Consider the following 24343-nt stretch of genomic DNA (forward strand, 5'->3'; position numbering starts at 1 on the left):
TCTTCCCTCTTTCCCTTTGAAAATATCTTCCTGAACAAATCTAAGATGTGCTTTAACAAAGATGGCAACTCCCCCCGGTCCCCCCCCCCCTTAGGGTCCGCCAACAGAAAGCAGTCACCCAATTGTTTACTTCTAAGCAAGTGTTCATCTTGTTTCCTTATGTGGGTTTCCTGTAACATAATCACGTCCCATTTTAACCGGTTCAATTCTTTAAATACAATGCTCCTTTTCCCAGGGTTATTCAGATCATTGACATTCCATGTTCCCACCCATAACCTTTCCCCCACTCCCCCCCCCCCTGCATCTGGCTCTGTTCCCTCTCTGCCAGATCAGTCCCTGAGGAATTGAGCCATCGCCAGAGAGCTGCCCCTCTGATATCCCTCCTCATTCGCTGCCCCCCTGCTTATATACCTCCTATAGTAACCAAACATCCTGTCACTTCCCTCCTATAGTTTTCAACATTCAGTCAATAGATAATACTGTTATCCTGTGAGATCCAGTGTTGTTCCAGCCACCATGATCAGTCCACTCCGCTGGCTTCAGATCTGCGGCTATCCAAACTCGGGGACCCTTGCCCCTTCGCTCCAAGCGCTTTGTTCCATCCCTCTTTACTGTTCTTAGGACTTGGTGTCCGCTGCTTGTCTGTCTGTTCCGCTGTGTTTGGCAAATCTGTGAACCCCATCTCCTTCAACGACTTCCAAGCTCCTTCAGTAGACAGGAATCTCCGGGTATTATTACCCACTATGACTTGCATGCCCAGGGGATAAAGCCACTTATATCTCAGTCCCTCTTTTTGCAGGTATCTGGTGATCTCCTTATATTCTCTCCTCCTCTGCAGTGTCTTTCTGGCCAGATCTTAAAATATCTGGGGTTTACAATTCTTCCAGGCAATCTCACCCAGTCCCCGGGCTTTTCCCCAGATTGCCTCTTTTACTCCAAACTCATGAAAACAAACCACAATGTCTCTAGGCTGTCCTCCCCTTTGGTGACCTAGACTCCTATGGGCCCGATCAATTTTAATGCGTTTGGAGTTTTGCTCTTCTCCTCCTGTATTTCCCAGGTCCATAATAAAATTACACAGGTCCTGAATTACTTTCACCACATCCTTAAACTCTGCCTCCTCTGGGATCCCTTTAAATCGCAAATTGCATCTTCGGGATCTGTTTTCTAAATCCTCCAACTGCAATTCTAGGTCTCTTCTCAGCTGCTGTTCTGCTTTAAGATCTTTCTGCAGGTCCCACACCTCCTCTGCCATATTTTCCACTCTCTCTCCTCTGTCTCTGCCACACGGTTCCCAATCTCCTTCAGCTCCTCATGCAGCACTGCAACTGCATTTTGGATATTGGTTCTTGTGGCCACCATTTCAGCTTTTAAGTCTTTAAACCAGCAAATAAACGCTGTCCTACCACAGTCAGCCTCTTCCTCTGTTGGTTCCTCGATATCAGGGTCTGACTCAGAATCTGCAGCAGCCATCTTGGCTCCTCTCAAGCTAGCTCTTGGCCCAGCACACTTCAAGGATCCAGATCCATCCGGCAGGTATTTAAACTTGGAGAGTCTTTTTCTCGCTGCCATGCTTGTATACACTACAGGAGTCTCTGCACTCGCGAAATCGCCACGTTTTTCGAGGTTACAGCACTTATTTACTTTGTTCTCTGCAAAGCTCTGAAATCAGGCTGCCATCCCTTAGCGATGATGTCACTTCCTCCCCATTTAGACTAAAATTTAAAATCTTAAGGGGTCTTTTACTAAGGTGCGCTAGCATTTTTAGCTTGTGTTAAAAATCAGCTGGTGCTAAATGCTGAGACGCCCAATATATTCCTATAGGCATCTCAGCATTTAGCGCCAGCTGATTTTTAGCGTGAGCTAATAACACTAGCGCAACTTTGTAAAAGACCCCCTTAATGTTGGCCCATCAAGCATTTTATACGGGCATTCCAGTATATCTACTTGCACTCTTTCTGCCCTCATCCTTTTTTTTAATATATAGCATTTGTAACATAATTACAACTACTACACTTGTGAAAAGAAACATGGACATATTCATAAGTAGTAACAAATAATAATAATTATTATTATTAGCATTAGTATTTATTACATTTGTATCCCGCGCTTTCCCACTCAAAGCAGGTTCAATGCGGCTTACATATTATATACAGGTACTTATTTGTACCTGGGGCAATGGAGGGTTAAGTGACTTACCCAGAGTCACAAGGAGCTGCCCGTGCCTGCAGTGGGAATTGAACCCAGTTCCCCAGGACCAAAGTCCACCACACTAACCACTAGGCCACTCCTCATTATAGAAAGCTCTGGTTGGATTCATCACGTAAGACTGCTTTTAGCTGTATAGCTCCTTCACTGTGGAATTTTCTCCAACCTGAACTTCGGTTGGAATCATCAAACATATAAATGGCGAGTGACCGTACTCACTCGCAAATGCGCAGTAGAGACTTCCCTCTCTGCCCCGCCCCCGCTTCAATACGTGATGATGGGGGCGGGACAGAGAGGGAAGTCTCTACTGGCATGCTGCAGACGTCGGAACCGCTCCCCCTCCCCCGGAGTCGCTGCTGCCCCTCCATCTGGCCCGAGCACTGTGAACTTGCAGCAGCAGGCACATCAGCAAAGCTGCCGTCGGGCTTCCTTCTCTGCCTTTGTTCCGCCCTCGCCGACATTACGTCACATGAGGGCGGGACACAGGCAGAGAAGGAAGCCCGCCCCGAGCGACGGCAGCTTTGCTGATGTGCCTGCTGCTGCGTGCTGATGTAAGTTTACAGTGCTGCTCGGGCCAGGTGGAGGGGCGGCGGCGGCGACTCCGGGGGGGGGGGGGGGGGGCTCGGAACCCCCCCATTCCAAAAGTAGCCCGTTTTCACGGGCTCAACGGCTAGTTATATAAGAATTTTAAAATAGGAGTACAAACATGGGGCCTGTTTACAAAGGCATGCTAGCATTTTTAGCACATGATAACCATGTAGAGACGCCCATATGAATATTATGGGCATCTACACGGTTAACATGCACTAAAAACGCTAGCACGCCTTTGTAAACAGCGCCTAGGTTTTTTAAACAAGCTTTTTAACTTTGTTGATACTGATTTGCTCTTTCTTTTTCTGAAAATGTGATAATACACGGTCCCTTGTGTCTTCTGCTGATCAATACATTTTGTTGTGTAACCTCTGTCCCCTCCTATTGTTTCCTTTGTTATACCGACAATTAAAACTGTTTTATGTCAGTTAATTACCATGTATTGTAAACTGCCTTGAAATAATTGTTCAAAGTTTGGTATATCAAAAGCAAAAAAGAAATAAAGGAGGCCATGCAGGAGTTGGAGAGATGATAGCAACTAAATATTTTCTTGTTGAGTGTTAATACTATCCAGATGTGCCCTTGAGTCAGAGGTGACCACACAGTGGGAAATGGAGCTAATTTGAAGACTTGTGCCATCAAGATGTTTTAGGTTTTTTTTATTAATTGCCATAGAGCATGTTAATATAGATGAGTGGAACACACGTTGAATTTGATATTTTATACAGCAGCATCTGAAAAATGTAAAAGGCTGTAGACACTCATAAGGCACTGTAACACCAAGACTTATTAAACTTAATAATCTTTGCTTTTTGTTACACCAGCCATTGCCTCCAGTTCCTTCTATCATAGGTGTCACCAATGTGCAAAGACTGACTTCCTCCTCAGCACCTCAAACCTGAGTGACCTAAGCAGCAGAACGCAAATTCAACTCAGGTTACTCTGTCGGTAGTGAACAGCACTGCTACCTATAGCCAGTCTCATGTTACAAAATTACATACACAATTTTTAAAAATTAAAAAAACACATTTTTATTCAGTTGCTGTTCTCAGCTATTAGATCTTTTCCTAATTTACATACCAATCCTCTGAATTACACTGCAACCATCAGTTTTATCTTTCAAACCATCACATATGGAGATGAATATATACAAAATGCAAATGTGTTTTAACAAAATTTAAAATATCTAGGAGATAGAAAATACCCCAGGTCACAAACTGTACTAAGAGAAATTTTCTTTTGGCTGTGTGCAAAACCCCAACATGTTACTTGATTTTGCAGTTTGCTCCTACTTACACCTCAGCAGCTATTGTCACTACTCAGTTTGACCCCAAATCAAAGCCCAGGCCAAGGCCCACCTCTGACAGAGTGTCAATTTTATCCCCAACATTCAAGCAAAATCCAGGAATACAAGCTGAACTTTTGAAAATTCTGATTTACAAATTTTTCTCCTGTCTGTCAAAGTGAAACCCGCAAAAACACACAGACATATGTAGGCCTCTTATTTGGACCTCCTTGTGACCTTTTAAATAAGATCCAACAGTGTGGCAAGCCCTACTGTCTTATAGTGGCTGTCACTTTCCAAGACATATTGCAGAATTGGAACTTCTGGTGGAACTTTGTTTGTTTGATATACAAGTATCAGGCAATAGAGCTTGATGGATGTTTTGAGAACATCTGTGCTATTTGGACTCCTCTTCAGCACTATGTTTTTTTTTTTTTTTTGGACTAGTTTGGGTCGATCTTTGCTGTATTGGGAATGGAGACAGGGACGGAGAGGGTTGCGCCATCTGACAATGTTATGTGAAGGTTGCTGTGCTGTTTTGTGTATTAATAAGTAAAAAAAAAAAAATAAAGTTGTGAACTTAAAAAAAAAAAAAAACAACCCCACACTGGACAGGGAAATCCATCATTTTGTTTGCTTTCGCAAGTCCTTTGCTAAAAGGTGATGGGGTTGATATTCAAAACGATTTAATCAGGTAGAAGAAACTCCTTCCCAGTTCATATGCATTGGCAGGTCCAGGAGCCAATATTACACAATTCAATTCATTCAATTTAGCTCTCATATATACTGCTAATATCCCCTATTTAGGGTTCAGTGTGGTTTACATTATTGGAATAGCAGTTACAGTTTTATAATAAAGACAGGTGAATACATTCTTATTGGTTAGATATAATGTTATAGAGTCTGTGTTAATCTTGGTATTTCTATAGTCCATTAGGGCATAAATGATTGGTGTTACATAGCAGCCTTTAGGAAGAGGTAGGCTTTTAGCTTCTTCCGGAAGCCGAGGTATTTGTATTCTACTCTGATAGCCAGGGGGAGTGAGTTCCATACAACGAATCCTGCTACTGAAGACCAAAGGTCCATCAAGCCCAGAATCCTGTTTCCAACAGTATCCAAATCCAAGTCACAAGTACCTGGCGACATCCAAACAGAGTAAAATAGATTTTATGCTGCTTATCCTAGAAATAAGCAGTGGATTTTCCCAAGTCCATCTTAATAATAGCATATTGGCTTTTCGTTTAGAAAATTAGCCAATCTTTTTTAAAACCCTGCTAAGCTAACTGCTTTTACCACATTTCCTGGCAACGGCCAGCTGAATATCCTCTCCGACTACTATGGCACTCTCTGCTTAGTGCCGGGGTGGTCTGTGGGCTGAGCCAGGAACTATCTGGGCACTGCCAATAGTCTATGCCAGTGCCTGCATAACTAACCAGGCATGTTGTACCATATAAAAAGTGGTCCTATGCCTGGTTAGGTATGCAGGTATGGTACCGAATATCAGCCATACCCCGATCTTTAGTGCCAGTGCCCAGATACAGTGCAACATTGAATATCCAGGTCTGATATGAGCGGCTGACTACTGAAGGTTTGTTTAATATTTGTCACTACTTTATAGCATATCTAAGATTAGTAAGGAAAGCAACTTTCTTACCATCACCCACAACTTTCCCAGTGGTGCCCCTCCATTTATTACTGATGGTCTGCATGAGGAAAACAGTGCAGGGTTCTCCAGACTCTGAGAGAAAAGAATATCTAATCCCTATCACCATTTTAAGAGTTTATTTATACTTCCTCAAAAGAAAAGGATCAAATGCAACTGTTTTTCAAGGTGTAAGACTTCCTTGCCATTAAAGGAAAGTTTGCCATGGTACTTACTACCAAACACCATTACACTAATGAAAAAGAATTATTCCAGATAAGCACAGTCCCCAGTCCTTCTTAGAGATTCAAGAGATGGCCCAAAAGAACCAGGTAAAGCCACAGAATCATTCCTGCTGTACAATTTCTTAACCAAGACTACTGGTGCTTTCATTCTCTACAGAAATTTCATAAGATAACACTGCTATTTTTGCTTATAAAACAGTGAAAATGGAATAAAAGCACCAAAGATGTTGTTTGAACACCTGATGTCAAAGCGCTCCACCACAAACCCGTTCATGTACTAGCTGCAAAGACGTATGGTCTATTGTAATCAGGGTTCAAATCCTATCAACACTCCATGTGCCTGTGAGAAGTCCCCATTAGCATGTAAGCTCTTTGGGGCAGGGATTTACACCTGTAAGTTGCCTTGACTGTCCTTTGGAAAGGTGGGCTACAAATCCCACAATTTTTATAATTCAGTTATTGAGTGGGTTTATGCAATGCTTTTGTCTTCTGAGTCCTGAAAAGGCCATGTTCACCAACTACCCTTCTTCCTGCTCAGCTGCAAGATAAAATTATTCCCTAAGTGGACTCTCCTCTAAAAGATCGGCTCGATTCAGTCTTCAGTGGAAAAAACCATGAAAACCAAGCAATAGGGCACCCAACATTAGTTTAGAACTATGTGAAAAATACCATCAATGGTCACATAGAATTACATGGGAGGGGGGACTTCAGAAAATTAGAGGTATCAATTTAAGACAAACCCACAAAACTAAAGAAGTCACAGATCAAACTTCTATAGTCGATTTTCCACATAAGTATGTAGAAAACAGCCACCAAATCCAGCAGGCTGTCATTATCTCTGTAGGACTAGAAGCAGTTGGTTTGCTTTAATAGGCAAAAGTTATATACTTTTATAATTATTACGGGCCTAGAAACAAGCAAAACCATCCCATTTGACACATAATCCTGGCTGCAGTCCGAGTGTCCCCTCAGGCCTCAGTTATTGTCATTTATCCATTGCTGGATCCACTGTGTGATCTGATCTAAGTTGCGCTCCAGGTCCTCGGGGGTGTTGCTGGGAAGCTGGTGAACGATTTCTTGCCGGTATGACTCGGCAGCCTCCTCGTAGATCGTTTGAAAGATCTCACACTGAATGTTGTCTTGCAGCTTTTTCCCTTTATAGCCTCTAGGGAAAATACAAAATAAAATAAATGTATCTGCACCGGTATCCATTTATTTAATTAAAGATACAGTATATAATATTGATGCCATCACTGGACATATGCAGCACTGTACAATGGTGGAAAATATTGAAATCTAAGTCCCTGCTCCAAACAGTTACTACTAATAATAATTTCTATAGCACTACGCAGCGCTGTACACTTTTTTTTTTAATGCAGGTACTTTCTCTGTCCCTAGAGGGCTCACAATCTATGTTTTTGTACCTGGGGCAATGGAGGGTTAAGTGACTTGCCCAGAGTCACAAGGAGCCTCAGTGGGAATTGAACCCAGTTCCCCAGGCCACTGCACTAACCACTAGCCTACTCCTCCACTCACGAAGCAAGAAAGGTGGGTGATTTGTCCAAAGTCACAAGAAATGTCAGTGCACGGAACAGGTTTTGAACCCTGGTTCTCGGTTCCTTTCTTTGAACTCCAGGAGAGTTCCTTCTTCTAATACTTTGAACCCCTGCAAGGCAGCTGGTTGAAGGATTGCACTACTAATACCACAGCACAGTGCTCATGACCAAAGTCCTGTTGTCTCTCGGTCAGTCTTCTCACGACACTGCCAATATCATTCCTTCTTTCATTCCCCTCCCCTGTACACAGCCACTGTACTACAACCCATCAGGCACCTTTAGATCTGGGAAACACTCCGTCAGAAATATATTAAGTCGGTTAACAAAAATGTTGCAATAGAGCAGCTTTTAAACTAGAAACGGGGGGAAGGCCAACAGTCAATCAAAAGCGCATGGTTCAGGATAAGGTATCTTTTGAGGATATCACTCAGACAGGGAAGAAAAGGTTACTTGTAAGTAAGGATGTCAAAGAAATCGTAGTAGATCAGATGGTCTTAAATAAAATTAATAATTATCAGACAGAAGATAACATATTAATAATGCCATGTATTAAACGTAATATCTATCTATCTATCTCCCACCTTACCCTCCCTCTCTCTAGCACCTGTCTCTACCTACCTACCCATCCATCCTTCTATTATGTTATACTTAATTTCCTACTTTACATAACAAAATTCTGTGTTACCTATTACTATGTAAGCTGCATTGAGCCTGCTTTTAGTGGGAAAGTGCGGGATACAAATATAATAAATAAATAAATACAAAACGGAACAACAAGCATGCATTGAAATGTCTATACGCAAATGCCAGGAGCCTGAGACATAAGATGGGAGAGCTGGAGTACATTGCACAAAATGAAAAATTGGATATTATTGGCATCTCTGAGACCTGGTAGAAGGAAGATAACCAATGGAACACAGTCATACCAGGCTACAAATTATATCGTAGCGATAGGGTGGATAGGATTGGAGGAGGGGTAGCACTGTATGTAAATGAGAACCTTGACTCAGATAGGCTGCAAATATTGCAGGAGACAAAACCCCTACTGGAATCTTTGTGGATTGAAATTCCACGTGAAAAGGGAAAAAGGATGGTGATAGGAGTGTACTACCGTTCGCCTGGCCAGGACGAGCGGGCGGACGGACGGACGCAGCAATGTCAAAGGAAATTAGGGAAGTGAATAAATTGGGCAATGTAATATTAATAGGTGATTTCAATTATCCACATATGACTGGGTTAATGTAACATCGGAACACGCTAGGGAGGTGAAATTTCTTGATGAAATCAAGGACAGCTTCATGGAACAGCTGGTTCAGGAGCCCACAAGAGAAGGAAAAATACTAGACTTAGTCATTACTGGAGCTCATGATCTGGTGCGGGGGGTAACGGTGCGAGGGCCACTTGATAACAGTGATCATAATATGATCAGTTTTGATATTGGCATTGAAGTAAGCGAACTTAGGATATCAAATACACTAGCGTTAACTTTAGAAAAGGTATTATGACAAAATGAGAAAAACGGTGAAAAAAAGACTGAAAGGAGCAGCTCGCAGGGTAAAAAACTTGCATCTGGCATGGATGCTGTTTAAAAACACCATCCTGGAGGTACAGGACAAATATATTCCGCGTATTAGAAAAAGGGGGAAAAAGACCAAACATCAGCCAGCGTGGCTAAACAGTAAGGTAAAGGAAGTCATTAGAATCAAAAAACAATCCCTCAGAAAGTGAAGAAAAGAACTGACTGAAAGTAACAAGATAAAACATAAGGAACGCCAAGCCAAATGCAAAGCAGAGATAAGGAGGGCAAAAAAGGACTTTGAAAAAAAAGTTAGCGTTAGAAGCGAAAATACATAGTAAAATATTTTTAGATACATTAAAAGCAGGAAGCTGGCTAAAGAATTGGTTGGGCCGCTGGACAAAAATGGTGTTAAAGGGGCGATCAGGGAAGACCAAGCCGTAGCGGAGAAATTAAATGAATTCTTTGCTTCGGTCTTCACCGAGGAGGATTTGGGAGGGACACCGGTGCCGGAAAGCATATTTGAAGCGGGCGAGTCGGAGAAACTAAACAAATTCTCTGTAAACTTGGAAGATGTAATGGGTCAGTTCTGCAAACTGAAGAGTAGTAAATCACCAGGATCTGATGGTATTCATCCCAGAGTATTAATAGAACTGAAAAATGAACTTGTAGAGCTACTGTTAGTAATATGCAATCTATCCCTAAAATCAAGTGTGGTACCGGAAGACTGGAGGGTAGCCAATGTTACGCCGATTTTTTAAAAAAGGTCCCAGAGGAGATCCGGGAAATTATAGACCGGTGAGTCCGACGTCGGTACCGGGCAAAATGGTAGAGGCTATTATTAAGAATAAAATTACAGAGCACATACAAAAACATGGGCTAATGAGACAAAGCACGGATTTAGTGAAGGGGAAGTCTTGCCTCACTAATCTACTGCATTTTTTTTGAGGGGTTGAACAAACATGTGGACAATGGGAAGCCAGTGGATATTGGGGAGCCGGTTGATATTGTGTATCCGGATTTTCAAAAGGGGTTTGACAAAGTGCCTCATGAAAGACTCCTGAGGAAACTGGAGAGTCATGGGATCGGAGGTAGGGTATTACTATGGATTAAGAGCTGGTTGAAAGTTAGGAAGCAAAGAGTAGGGTTGAATGGTCAGTATTCACAGTGAAGGGTAGTTAGTGGGGTCCCGCAGGGGTCTGTGCTGGGACCACTGCTTTTTAACATATTTATAAATGGCCTAGAGATGGGAGTAACTAGTGAGGTAATTAAATTCGCAGATGACAAAATTATTCAGGGTCGTCAAGTCACAGGAGGAGTGCGAAAGATTACAGGAGCACCTCGCGAGACTGGGGGATTGGGCGTGCAAGTGGCAGATGAAGTTCAATGTTGACAAGTGCAAAGTGATGCATGTGGGTAAGAGGAATCCGAATTACAGCTATCATGCAAGGTTCCGCATTAGGAGTTACGGACCTAGAAAGGGATCTGGGAGTCATCGTTGATAAGACTTAAAAAACTTCTGCTCAGTGTGCTGCGGTGGCTAAGAAAGCGCACAGAATGACAGGAAAGGGATGGAAAACAAACACGAGGATGTTATAATGCCATTGTATCGCTCTATGGTGCGACCGCACCTCGAGTATTGTGTCCAATTCTGGTCGCCGCATCTCAAAAAAGATATAAAGAAATTAGAAAAGGTGCAGAGAAGGGCGACGAAAATGACAAAGGGAATGGAACGACTTCCCTATGAGGAAAGGCTGAGAAGGTTAGGGCTCTTCAGCTTGGAGAAAAGGCGGCTGAGGGGTGATATGATAGAAGTCTACAATATGAGCGGAGTAGAGCGGACAGATGTGAAGCGTTTGTTTACACTTTCAAACAACAACAAAACCAGGGGACACAAGATGAAGCTAAAATATGGTAGATTTAAAACAAATAGGAGAAAGTTTTTCTTTACTCAGCGTGTAGTTAGACTCTGGAACTCGTTGCCGGAGAATGTAGCGACAGCAGCTGGCCTTACGGAATTTAAAGGGGGTTTGGACAGATTCCTGAGGGAAAAGTCCATTGAACATTATTACAAATTTTTTTTTTTTTTTTTTGGGTGGGGGGGGGGGGGGGGGGGCTTTGCCAGGTTCTTGAAGCCTGGTTTGGCCGCTGTCGGAGACAGGATGCTGGGCTTGATGGACCCTTGGTCTTTTCCCAGTATGGCGGTGCTTAAGTACTTATGTACTTATCATTTCTAGCAATTCAAGTGGACTAACAGCAGCCACACTGTGTATTTCTTTATAATGCTGTCTTCTGGATTTTTCCTTTACAAACATTAGAAAATATCGATCAAGCTGGTTAGCTCTTAATAAAATCAAAATTCTTAACCATTTTGCATAAGGAAATGACCACCCGACTGAACACTGCTTCTGCACAAGCCAATATTCCTAGGGATGTCAGCAGTGGTCATGGAGAGAGACAGTAAAGCTTTGGTAGCATTCTTCAAAATGTATTCATAGAACAGAGAAAAATGAATGCTGTTAAAGACCATGTGGCTTATTCTGTCTGCCCATCCATGCCATCTACTCTCCTTTCATTCACTCAGAGATCCTATGTACTTATCCCAAGCTTTCTTGAATTCAGATACAGTTTTCATCTCTACCACCTCCACCAGGAGGCCACTGCACAAATTCGCCACCCCTTCTAGGAAGAAATATTTCCTTAGGTTACTCCCAAGTCTATCCTCCTTCATCTTATGCACCCTCATTCTAGAGCTTCAATTGAAGGAGACTCACTTCTTGTGCATTTATGCCACAGAAGAATTTAAATATCTCTATCATAGCTTCCTTCTGCCACCTTTCTTCCAAAGTATACGTATTGAGATCTTAAGTCTGTCCCCGTACGCTTTATGATGAATACCACTGACCATTTTAGTAACCACCTTCTGAACCAACTCCATCCTGTTTATATCTTTTTGAAGGTACGGTCTCCAGAACTGTACACAGTACACTAAGTGGGCCTTTTACAAAGGTGCGGTAGCATTTTTAGAGCACACTAATAAGTGTGTGCTAAACACTAGAGACGCCCATATATTCCTATGGGTGTCTCTAGTGTTTACTGCGTGCTAAAAAATCTACCACGCCTTTGTAAAAGACCCCTTAAATGAGGTCTTATCAGAGACTTAAAGCATTATCCTCCCTCCCCACCCCACCCCCATGGTCCCTAAGGAGAAGTTGGACAGGAGAATCAAAACCATTCTGGCAAAAGCCACCAAGATCCATGAGTACTTGCCATCTTATGCGATAAACTGGTTACATATTTTCATTGCATCACTTACAAGTAAAATAATGCAATGGAACATGCAAGTATTCATCCTTCCATGCCACTCAGGCTACTGCAGTGGGTGGGGGGAGGGGGGCTCACCTGCTTTCCAGTCTGTCATACAGAAAAGAATTGTCAGTGCGCAGGACAAAGACGATATGAAACCACCGCTCTGGGAAAAAGTCGCAGCCATGGTAGTCCAGGATCACGCCGCCCTCACTCATCTTGTCCTCCAGTTCATCAACTACCTGGAGAGCCAGGAAAAGAAACATTTTTCCTTTAGAGTACTGCTCATCTCCAAACAAGCTTGGAGGAAGTATAACAAGGGTCAGCTCCACTTTTCATTTCAGCTTTTTATTTTATTTAATGATGAAAGACTGGAACCACATAATAGGCCAACAATTGCTTGGTTCAAACTGTGAAAATACCCTTCCTACCCCCAACCCTGCTAAATATGATGCACAGAAGTTAATTCAACCCTTAATCAAGACACAGCAGCTAGTGGAATCACAAGGTAGTATCCCAGAATCACAAACATACACAGGGCTCTCAGCAGACATGGTTGCTGGAGTCACCCCCCCCCCCCCCAAACACACACATCACATCACTGATACAGGAGCCGGTGCCACTCAATTAGGTCTCAGAAAGAAGAGTATGATCTGTATCCTTCATATCCCCTCCAAGCCTTTCGGAAAGTTTACTGAAGCAGTCATTAGGAGAATGAAGCCACTTGGTTGTTTTTCTGTTCCAAATAAGTCTGCAAAATTGGTCTAACAAAGCAAATTCTTCCCTAAATGTCCCTGCCCCCCAGTTCCCTGTTAAGGGGAAGAAATATCCCAGAAGTGCTGTTTTCCAGCCCTACTTCATAAAGCTGGTTTTCTAACACGCTTCCACTTTTCCAGCCCTATTTAGCCTTGCTTCTCTGCACAAGCTCCTACAAAAATCCTACCAGATCATCCAAGACTGGTTTAATCCACAAGTCAGTCCCACTCCTAAATTTAAAGAGGGAGTGTACAAGTTTAACAAAATACACCATGTTTCAAAAAGAAAAAAAAAACAACACACACAACTATACAAAGATTGAGCTTTGACAGAGTTATACAGAAAACAATCAATTTCAATAAAATTTGAGATGCTTGTTTTCTGTATAACTGTCAAAGCTCAATCAATTTCAATCAAATTTGAGATATATCATCCTGAATAAATTTGCTGTAAGCCTCATGCCAGTCACCTCGCCTAAATCACATTGCTTCACTACCTGGTTCTTCAACTGTCTTGATGTTTTCCTCAGTGCAAACTGATCAGCCCCTGCCACTTCCTAACTGGTGATAAGTTGAGCCCGTTTCTCACAATTCCTTCAAAACATGTTCTACGCTTACCCTCTTCTTTTCTGGAAACTCTTGGCTGGTCTTTTTGTCAAGGCTTATTCATTAAAGAACTGTGTTCCATTTTTAAAGGCCCGTGGTGCTGTTTTTTTGTTTGGCAGATAAACTTATAGCATAATCTTGATTATGCTAGCCATTTTCAGGGCATAGACCATAGAAGTCTGCCTGGCACTGGCTTTGTTCTCCAACTACTGAAGTTGTCATTGAAGCCTCACTCCAACCCATCCAAATGTGTCCAGCCATGGTCAGGGCACGGACCGTAGAAGTCTGCCCAGCGCTGGCTTTGCTTCTCAATTACTGGTATTGGCCTGACGATAATCGCTAGGTGCTGATGACGTCATTTAGGTGAAGTGACCGGCGTGAGTCTTACTGAACATTTATTCAGGATGATATATCTCAAATTTTATTGAAATTGCTTAAGTTTTGACAGAGTTAAGCAGAAAATAGTCTGTACAGTTTTGTTTCTTTGAAACACAGTGTGGTATTAGTTCTCCCTTAAATTGGAGCCTCAATAAATGCTCCTATTTCTATTTAATGGGAGATGAAATCTTTAGGGAAAGGGCCCACACTTTACTATTCTCTCTCTCTCTAGAGTCTATTTTGCCTCTCACTTTGCGTGATCTGGCTAGAACAGGACTTACCCTATCTTCATCCAAAATTGGGCATTCATACTCCTCATCATAACCTTCAAATAGTTCACCTAAAGAAAATAAAACATCATTAAGACACTTCCTCTTGTAACATGAAATTATATCCATAAAGTTTCAGTAAACAAGAAAATCTACTGAAACAGATTTCCCCCCTCCAGGATCCTCAACCCCTGAAGTTTCCAGAATTAAGTCTCAAAAATTCTTCCCAGGGGAACATGTTGTACCAAGTGATGTAAACTAGGCGTGGGACAAGCTGTGGGCTGCTATAATCCTACATTCATTTCCAACAAACCCCTAATTTCTTCTTTGAGCTAAAGCACCTACCTTTGTTGCACCCAGGTCTGCACCTGGCAGTCAAGCAAGATGTGGAAGGAAGAGAGTACCACTTAGTGAACAGGCACTGAAGAACCCATACTGTGCAATGTGACAGCCTCCCTCAGATTTAACATTCCATGGACTGGGGACCTAGTTCATATGATTTCTGGATGCCCAATAATTAAAATATTTTTGGAATCTATATGGGACAAGAGTCAACATTTAGTGTAGGAAACTGTCTGTTAAAATTGTATTATTCGATCCTTAGTGATACATGATAGTTTGGATATACGGCAAAAAAGATTACTGAACATTTTGGTTGTGATAATTATTCAAATTATTTTTTTGCAAACTGGAAGCCTGCTTGTGATCTAAATGTGCCTTGTTGATGATTCAAGAGTGTCAAAATTTAGGTGCTGGGATGATGTGTATTAAACACGAATTCTATAACAGCAATTTCACACAGAAATAATGTTAAAGAAACAGAAATAATGAAAGCAGATAAAGACCATTTGGCCTATCCAGTCTGTCCATCCTTGTCATCTACTCTCCCTTTCACTCCCTTAGAGATCCTATGTACTTGTCCCAAGCTTTCTTGAATTCAGATAGTTTTCGTCTCTACCACCTCCATTAGAAGGTCATTCCACAAATTCACTGCCTTTTCAATCAAGAAGTATTTCCTCAGGTTACTTCTGAGTCTATACTCTTTCACCTTCATCCTATGCCCACAGCTTCCTTTCAATTGAGTCACCTCCTTTACATTTATGCCATGTTGGTATTTAAATGTTTCTATCATATCTACCCTCTCCCAACTTTCTTCCCAAGTATACAGTGGTGGAAATAAGTATTTGATCCCTTGCTGATTTTGTAAGTTTGCCCACTGACAAAGACATGAGCAGCCCATAATTGAAGGGTAGGTTATTGGTAACAGTGAGAGATAGCACATCACAAATTAAATCCGGAAAATCACATTGTGGAAAGTATATGAATTTATTTGCATTCTGCAGAGGGAAATAAGTATTTAATCCCTCTGGCAAACAAGACCTAATACTTGGTGGCAAAACCCTTGTTGGCAAGCACAGCGGTCAGACGTCTTCTGTAGTTGATGATGAGGTTTGCACACATGTCAGGAGGAATTTTGGTCCACTCCTCTTTGCAGATCATCTCTAAATCATTAAGAGTTCTGGGCTGTCGCTTGGCAACTCGCAGCTTCAGCTCCCTCCATAAGTTTTCAATGGGATTAAGGTCTGGTGACTGGCTAGGCCACTCCATGACCCTAATGTGCTTCTTCCTGAGCCACTCCTTTGTTGCCTTGGCTGTATGTTTTGGGTCATTGTCGTGCTGGAAGACCCAGCCACGACCCATTTTTAAGGCCCTGGCGGAGGGAAGGAGGTTGTCACTCAGAATTGTACGGTACATGGCCCCATCCATTCTCCCATTGATGCGGTGAAGTAGTCCTGTGCCCTTAGCAGAGAAACACCCCCAAAACATAACATTTCCACCTCCATGCTTGACAGTGGGGACGGTGTTCTTTGGGTCATAGGCAGCATTTCTCTTCCTCAAACACGGCGAGTTGAGTTCATGCCAAAGAGCTCAATTTTTGTCTCATCTGACCACAGCACCTTCTCCCAATCACTCTCGGCATCATCCAGGTGTTCACTGGCAAACTTCAGACGGGCCGTCACATGTGCCTTCCGGAGCAGGGGGACCTTGCGGGCACTGCAGGATTGCAATCTGTTATGTCGTAATGTGTTACCAATGGTTTTCGTGGTGACAGTGGTCCCAGCTGCCTTGAGATCATTGACAAGTTCCCCCCTTGTAGTTGTAGGCTGATTTCTAACCTTCCTCATGATCAAGGATACCCCACGAGGTGAGATTTTGCGTGGAGCCCCAGATCTTTGTCGATTGACAGTCATTTTGTACTTCTTCCATTTTCTTACTATGGCACCAACAGTTGTCTCCTTCTCGCCCAGCGTCTTACTGATGGTTTTGTAGCCCATTCCAGCCTTGTGCAGGTGTATGATCTTGTCCCTGACATCCTTAGACAGCTCCTTGCTCTTGGCCATTTTGTAGAGGTTAGAGTCTGACTGATTCACTGAGTCTGTGGACAGGTGTCTTTCATACAGGTGACCATTGCCGACAGCTGTCTGTCATGCAGGTAACGAGTTGATTTGGAGCATCTACCTGGTCTGTAGGGGCCAGATCTCTTACTGGTTGGTGGGGGATCAAATACTTATTTCCCTCTGCAGAATGCAAATAAATTCATATACTTTCCACAATGTGATTTTCCGGATTTAATTTGTGATGTGCTATCTCTCACTGTTACCAATAACCTACCCTTCAATTATGGGCTGCTCATGTCTTTGTCAGTGGGCAAACTTACAAAATCAGCAAGGGATCAAATACTTATTTCCACCACTGTACATATTGAAATCTGTCCCCATACAACTTATGACAAAGACCACTGACCATTTTAGTAGCTGCCCTCTAGACCGACTCCATCTTGTTTATATCTTTTTGATGGTGCAGTCTCCAAAATTGTACACAATATTCTAAATGAGGTCTCACCAGAGTCTTATACAGGAGCATCATCACCACCTTTTTCTTACTGGCCATTCATCTCCCTATGAACCAAGCATCCTTCTAGCATTCGCCGTCGCCTTTTCTATCTGTTTGGCCACTTAAGATCATCATATACGATCACAGCCAAGTCCCACTCCTCTTTCGTGCACAAAAGGCTAGCGTAAGTCTGCAGCTTTGCATTCAACTTTAGGTGCGAGAACTTACGCCATGTCGAAGGCTGGTATAAGTGCTTTTGCACAACTGTTGTAAGTTAGGCATGCAGGTTATAGAATACTAGAAGTTATGTGCCTAACTCCTAGATATGCCTCCGACCTGCCCAGGTCCCTCCCATCTCCACACCCCCTAGAAGTTGTGCACGAGAGAATTTGAACCCATAGCTTCTCGAATAGTGACTAAGTTCAGTTGCACACACAATTAATTGGTGCCAATTAATACCAATTAAAGTCAATAATTGGTTAACCCCAACTATTAACCACATCCAACTGACCTTATTCTATAAATTACATGTACAACTTGCATGTTAAGCTTATATTTGGGCATGCAAATTTAGGGCCCCTTTTACAAAGGCGTGCTAGTGTTTTTAGTGTGCGATAAAAATAAGCATGCGTTAAACACCAGAGACACCCACATATTCCTATGGGTGTCTCCAGCGTTTAGCGCACGCTGCTAAAAACGCTAGTGCACCTTTGTGAGAGACCCCCTTATAGAATGAGGACTGTTCTTTTAATTCACAAATTTGAACGTAAAGCTGCAAAGTGTACAAGTAGAATGCTATCCGTTGAGAAAATATGGGCTCAGATTCAAAAACTTGTTGATGTTCCACATTCATAGTGAAGGAGTATTCTTTTCTCTTTATGTAACTGAAGGATGCATCTGTTCCAATTGTTATTTTTGTAGTTTACTACTGTCTACTTGTTTTATGTTCTCCACAGGCTCTCTTTACCAGTATTGTTGGTTCTGTATTTTTTTTTTTTTTTTGTCTTTTTGTGTTTTGGACAATTTTGGAAACTTTAATAAAAATTATGTGAACTGCAAAAACATTCCATGGAATAATCAGTTTTGTATTTGATCATGGCTTTTGGGTATTTACTGTATACAATTAGCTATACACAGCCTGCCTCTACTGTGCTCCCATAATATTTCTACACTAAGACTTTGATCTTTTGTGAGGAATTTACTTGGCTCTTATACACAAAGCAGTATGTTATGCCGTCTCAAACAGGCTGCTTATGGACAGTTTCACATATCAAACTCACACCAAAATGCTAAACCTCGCCTCTCTATTTCACGGATCAAGATAAGCAGCACTTTGTTATTTACATTGGCAAAGATTCTGCAAAATTCCTGAGATTTTTAAGTGGCCATCAATCTATATAGAAAATGGAACCAAAGAACTTGTATTCATATTGCAAAAGAAGATATTTCTATGGCAAGGGCAATATCTAGCTCTTTTAAAGCTATGAGGAGAATGAATAGTCTAGTAGTTATTTATCTATTAGGGTTTATTTACCACCTTTTTGAAGGAATTCACTCAAGGTGGTGTACAGCAAATAATAAGTCAAACATAAGCAATACACAATTACAGCACTAAAAACATTCAAACAATACAAGGTATGGTATAGTATAGTATATTACGTTCTTTGAAGAATCGTGAACAAACAAAGCATCTACTTCGTGCTTTTTTGAAAATGGAGGAATAAGCCTCAAGAAGCCAAATAGACTTGAAGCAGCTCAAGGCTTACAAACCAGAAATGCTGTTTTGCTTCATCACTGGCAAAAAATCTCCTTAGATTTACTTGTATGTGCTATTATTATTAGTTATTATGGCAAAATATTTAGCAATGTACAAAGCTTTACTTAACTTGCAATCAAGTCCGATTGTCCCATAACAAAGACCGGGACCAACGATGGTCAGCGTTTTGACTGCTGCATCAGGGTCTCCAGCTCCAAATTGATAACACTCTCTCTGAGCGTAGCTGGGGTGGGAGGCAGACTCACGTTGGCCATCGTCAGTCCCGGTCTTTGTTAAGGGAGGGAGGCGAGTCTGCCTCCCACCCCAGCTACACTCAAAGAGCGCACCATCATTTTAGACCTGGAGATCCTGACTCAACAGTCGAAACGCTGGCCATCATTGGTCCTGGTCTTTGTTATGGAAGAATCAAACTTGATTGCAAGTAAAGCTTTTTACATTGCTAAATATTTTGCCATAATAACTAAGAATAATAGCACATACAAGTAAATCTAAGGAGATTTTTTGCTGATGATGAAGCAAAACAGCATTTCTGGCTTTCAAGCCATGAGCTGCTCGAAGTCTATTTGGCTTCTTGAGGCTTTTTCCTCCATTTTACAAAAAGACATGGAGTAGATGCTTTTTGTTCACAGTTCTTTAAAGAACTCATATTTTGCTGGTTCTTATCCCGCTTTTTTGCTTTAGAGATAGTATATTTGTGATGAAATGCCTAGCCACTCGCCTGGGGTTACCCCACGACCACTTAGAGGGTCTATCCCCAGCACAGGTCACTGTACTGTTACATTACATTACAATGGGGCTCATTTTCAAAGCACTTAGATTTACAAAGTTCCATAGTAACCTATGAAACTTTTTAAGTCTGTGCTTAGAAAATGAGCCCCTATGTAACTTTGTAAGTCCAAGTGCTTTAAAAATATACCTCCACATAACACAATACATAAAACATTTTAATAGACAACTTAGGGTGTAAGCAAAGACAGAACATATAGCTAGATAAGATAGAGTAACAAGAGTTAGAAAATAAAGGGACTAATTTAAAGGAAATTGTACAGGAAATCAAAAAGGTGCCTGATTATCATCTCAGCTAGGGTAGGAGTGGATAAGAAAGTCCTGCTATAGTATGTACAGCTGGTGTTACTACTTGTGTGCGTGTGACTAGCAAGTTAGTCACTTCTTCCATTAGAGGCCTGAGTGAACAGCCAAGCTTTCACCTGCTTCCTGGTGTAGAGATAGTCTTGTGTTAAGACAGTGGTTCCCAAACCTGGTCCTGGAGGCACCCCAGCCAGTCAGGTTTTTAGGATATCCACAATGAATATTGAGGAGAGTGATTTGCATACCAAGGAGGCAGTGCATGAACATTTCTCATGAATATTCATTGTGGATATCCTGAAAACCCGAATGGCTGGGGTGCCTCCAGGACCAGGTTTGGGTACCACTGTATTAAGCAAAGCCTTTCAGAGAGTGCATTCCAGAGTGTGGGGGCTTCTCCAGAGAAGGCTCGCTGGTGAGCATTACATTGCGTGATGTCCTTAGGAGAGGTTTTGGTTAGGGACTACTCGGAAGGTCCTTAGTGAACTTGGAGATGTGTACAGGGAGTTAACAACGGACTGAGAACCACGGAAGTCAAGATTCAAACTCCATTTCTGTATCATATTATTTATTAGCCTGGGCAAGTCACTTTATCTCCCAGTGCCTAGGTATCAACTTAGACTGTATAATCGCTGGGGAAGGGACTACTTATCACCACTGTACTGTGCTACATGCATCCAGTAACATATAAAAAAAAAAGTATTAAAGCATGGTGTTTAAGTTTATAATACTCCATAAATAAGAATGTTTATAATTAAATTTTTGTACATCTCTTGCAAAGCCCTTTATGCTAACTGCTGAAATATTTATTTTTCAATGTACACTAATCTCAGAAATCCAAAACCAGAGTTCAGGTCCTCTTGAAAAATGAAGTCCTAGACCTATCTGTGGTATCAAATTTCCATCTGGTTTCTAAGCTACCTTTTATTTCAAAAATAAATAACAGAGAACATGGTGCTCAATGTTTAGAATGTTAAAGAAAACCAACACTCTTCATTCTAGACACTTTGGTTTTCAACACCTATAGTCAGGGCTTAATTTATAGACAAAAAGAAGTGGAACTGTAGAGTTGGGGTGAGGGGTCAGCAGGACAGGGGCAGGAGCAACAAGAGAAGACAAGCTGGATTAAGGAGCAGAGTGACCATTCTGTGCCCTGCTCCAGGCTCACACCCTCCCATATAGGCTGTCCAGAAGGAAGGGGCTAAGCAATACCACCCCTGCTGATTTGGAACTGTTCCAGGCCATTCCCCCAGAAATTATGTCCTGGCTATAGCACTGAGACTGCTCTAGCAGCGTTAACAAATAAAATCCACACAAAATGTCAGTTCAGGAAGGATGCACTCATAATCTTTCAATCTAGACATGAATGCTGCTTTTTGATCTGTTGACCGCACGCTGCTACTATCCAAGTTACAGGAAATCAATACATCCAATATTGCCTTGAGCTAGTTTCAAGTCCTTTCTGTATGGCCACTCCTTTAGTGCTGAGTGGACAGTAAGTGATCAGCCCCTCCCTCCCCCCTGTGTAATTCCCCTGTGGTGTTTCACGGGGCTCCATGCTGGTACAAGCTCTGTTCAGCATATGCTGTCACCTCTTGCTGCTCTTATGCAGACTTTCAGAATCAACACATATCCAGCTCATAACTGAGGCATTACATCAAATAGCAAATCTTGATGTTTTAAACACCTCCTTAGGGGCAGACAAACTAAAATTAAATCCATCGAAGTCTGAGTCCATATGGGTTTCCAGGAAAACAACTATTCCCAAATTCACCCCACTTAATCAGCACATTCCCCCGGATTTTATATACGGCGCCAGCTCCTGAGATGTGCACGCAAATTAATTGAATGAGCCCAGAATCAATAATTGGGTGATAACCAATTATTGAGGTTAATTGGCACCCATTAGAATTTGCATGCACAGCTGGCTGCATGTTATTTATAAAGCAGTGCACCTAACTCCTATAGTGTGGCATCTCTAAAGGGGACATGGCCATGGACATGTCAGGGGTATTTCAAGTTGCACTACTAGTTATAGAATACTGGGTCAGTACGCTCAACTTCAGCGTCAGCATGTATACCAAGTTTCAGCAGGTTTAGGTGCGGGAATCAGTGCTAAGCATCCTTTATTTAATCGCAATTAGCGCTGATCTTTTCCGGCGCCCACTTCTGAACACAATTTATAGAATCTGCCCATTCTGATCTCCTTTAAAAGGCATAATCTCTATCTTAGGCATCTGCACCGACTCTGGCTTGACTTTTGACCCTCAAAGTAAAGACATCATTTCATACCCTGCTAGGAATCTGATCCATGTTTTCCCTGTTACACTAACGAATTAAACCCCTTATGCATTCCCTTGTGCTCAGTCGTCGGGCCTAAAGAGCCACTGCCTCAAAAGATCCAATTTATTAAATTATAGCTATCAGGCTGCTTTGTGGTGCTAATAAAATCTGACATCTCCCCACTCCTAATAGACTAAAATACACGCCTGGTGATAAAACGAATAGCATACAAAATTGTGACACCAACCTATTCTGTTCCTCACACAGGCTAGGCTGAATATTATGCTTCTCATTGCTTAGGATAATCATAAAACAATCTATTAACCTCTGTTATATGACTGGAAGCTACCTGATGTACCTTGATTCAGTTTTATAACCCCCAGGGTATGGAACTCAGTGACCAATTATTTCAGGAACAGATTTCCCTATGTACAATTAAAAAAAAAAAAAAGCATTTAGACCAGACTATTCACCCAAGCTTTCAGCTTCAATTATTAATGCCTACTCTTACTTTGTCAATTTGTTTTTAACTCACGATAATTAGTAGTGCTGTTCTCCCCCTGCTATAATGTGTTGTTCAGGTCCCTTCCTTTGGTGTCAGTAATGCAAACATTTGTTACATTTGGACCAAAGTTTACAATGTACCCCTGGTAGACTCTGTCAGTCATATATTCAAGTGGATGACAGCTTTATTTACCACCTTTTTTTGTATTGGTAAAAGGCAATGAATTGTCTGTTTAAATAAATGCAAATAAACATTCCAGGTGGCTTTGTGGAACAACAGTGACACCTGATGGATGACAGGCTGTAAATTTTTGCTTTCTTTGAATATATATTCCACCCTTAGCTCTGTGTTGAAAGGTGTTAACCAGAGCAGCAAAAGACTTAAAAGTTGAAATGTCCCCCCCTCCCCTTCAGATTACACTCTGAAAAAGATGACAAAATAACTTTCAAACAGGAGAAACCACTAGAAATTCTTTACTGTTTTTTCACATTACATGAAATTTCTTAATGTATGATCTTGTACTATGTTGTAAGATTTTGTACTATATTAAGAATATACTACTATTAATAGAAAAAAAAATCAAAAGAATTTTACAAAGATTTTACTGTAACTCAGGATTTTGCACTTGTCAAGGTACCTCTTGATATCTCCACTGAAGCCTAACTGCGAATCTCTCAAAACTATAGGTTTTTTTTTTCTTCAGCAGTTTCCTCCTGAACTGGAACCAGGGCAGGGGACCAGCATTCAATATTACCCAAGAACTTCTCTCCCACTCTGTTACTGTATAGCACCCCCCCCCCCCCCCCCCGTCAACACCCCTTAGCCTAGGGCCATGATCAGGGTACCTTCTAGAATTCTGCAATCAAATCCAGCCAATATATGTCACCATTGTGTAATGACCAAGAGTCCCTCCCCTTCCCAAGGGTTCTGAATCCACCTCTATTGTTCAGGAAATATCAGTCCTGACCCCAGCAGGATTGGCATTAGAGGGGTGTAAACAAAGCATCTGCCCTGGGCCCCCATATTACAGAGGTCTTAAATCTATGAATCTCAACATGTATACGCTGGAAGAGGGAGAGAGGAGACATGATAGAGACGTTTAAATATCTCAAGGGCATTTATGTATAGGAAGAGAGCCTTTTTCAAAAGAAGGAGAGCTCTGGAATGAGGGGGCATATGACAAAGATAAGAGGGAACAGGCTTACGAGTAACCTAAGGAAGTATTATTTCACAGAAAGGGTGGTGGAGGAGTGGAATGGCCTCCCGGTGGAGGTGGTGGAGTCGAGGACTGTTCCAGAATTTCAAAAGGCATGGGATAAGCATGTGGGATCGCTTAGGAACAGGAAGAATTAAGGGTTACAGAGGATGGGCAGACTGGATGGGTCATATGCAGTGGCGTAGCAAGGGGGGGGGGCGGTCCGCCCCGGGTGTCAGCACAAG

At 41.9% G+C, this 24343-nt stretch overlaps 1 protein-coding gene across 2 annotated transcripts in view; it reads right to left on the reverse strand.

The window, feature by feature from the left end:
- Positions 1 to 5249: 5249 nt before the first annotated feature.
- The window catches only part of AK6 (adenylate kinase 6), a 35920-nt gene continuing 16826 nt past the window's right edge, over positions 5250 to 24343 (reverse strand). Inside the window, exons 3-6 of one of the 2 annotated variants that reach the window (XR_003940996.1) lie at positions 14370 to 14428; positions 12446 to 12591; positions 6585 to 7136; positions 5250 to 6543 (exon numbers count right to left, since the gene is read on the reverse strand). Coding sequence is in view for 1 of the 2 variants with exons in the window: in XM_030193325.1 (XP_030049185.1) it covers positions 6947 to 7136; positions 12446 to 12591; positions 14370 to 14428 (395 nt within the window). In the remaining variant the exon portion in view is untranslated. Of the gene's footprint in view, positions 7137 to 12445; positions 12592 to 14369; positions 14429 to 24343 lie in introns of both variants that reach the window. The other variant, XM_030193325.1, reaches the window with a different exon arrangement.

This window comes from Microcaecilia unicolor, chromosome 2 (genome assembly GCF_901765095.1).
Source record: "Microcaecilia unicolor chromosome 2, aMicUni1.1, whole genome shotgun sequence".
NCBI classification, from domain to species: Eukaryota; Metazoa; Chordata; class Amphibia; order Gymnophiona; family Siphonopidae; genus Microcaecilia; species Microcaecilia unicolor.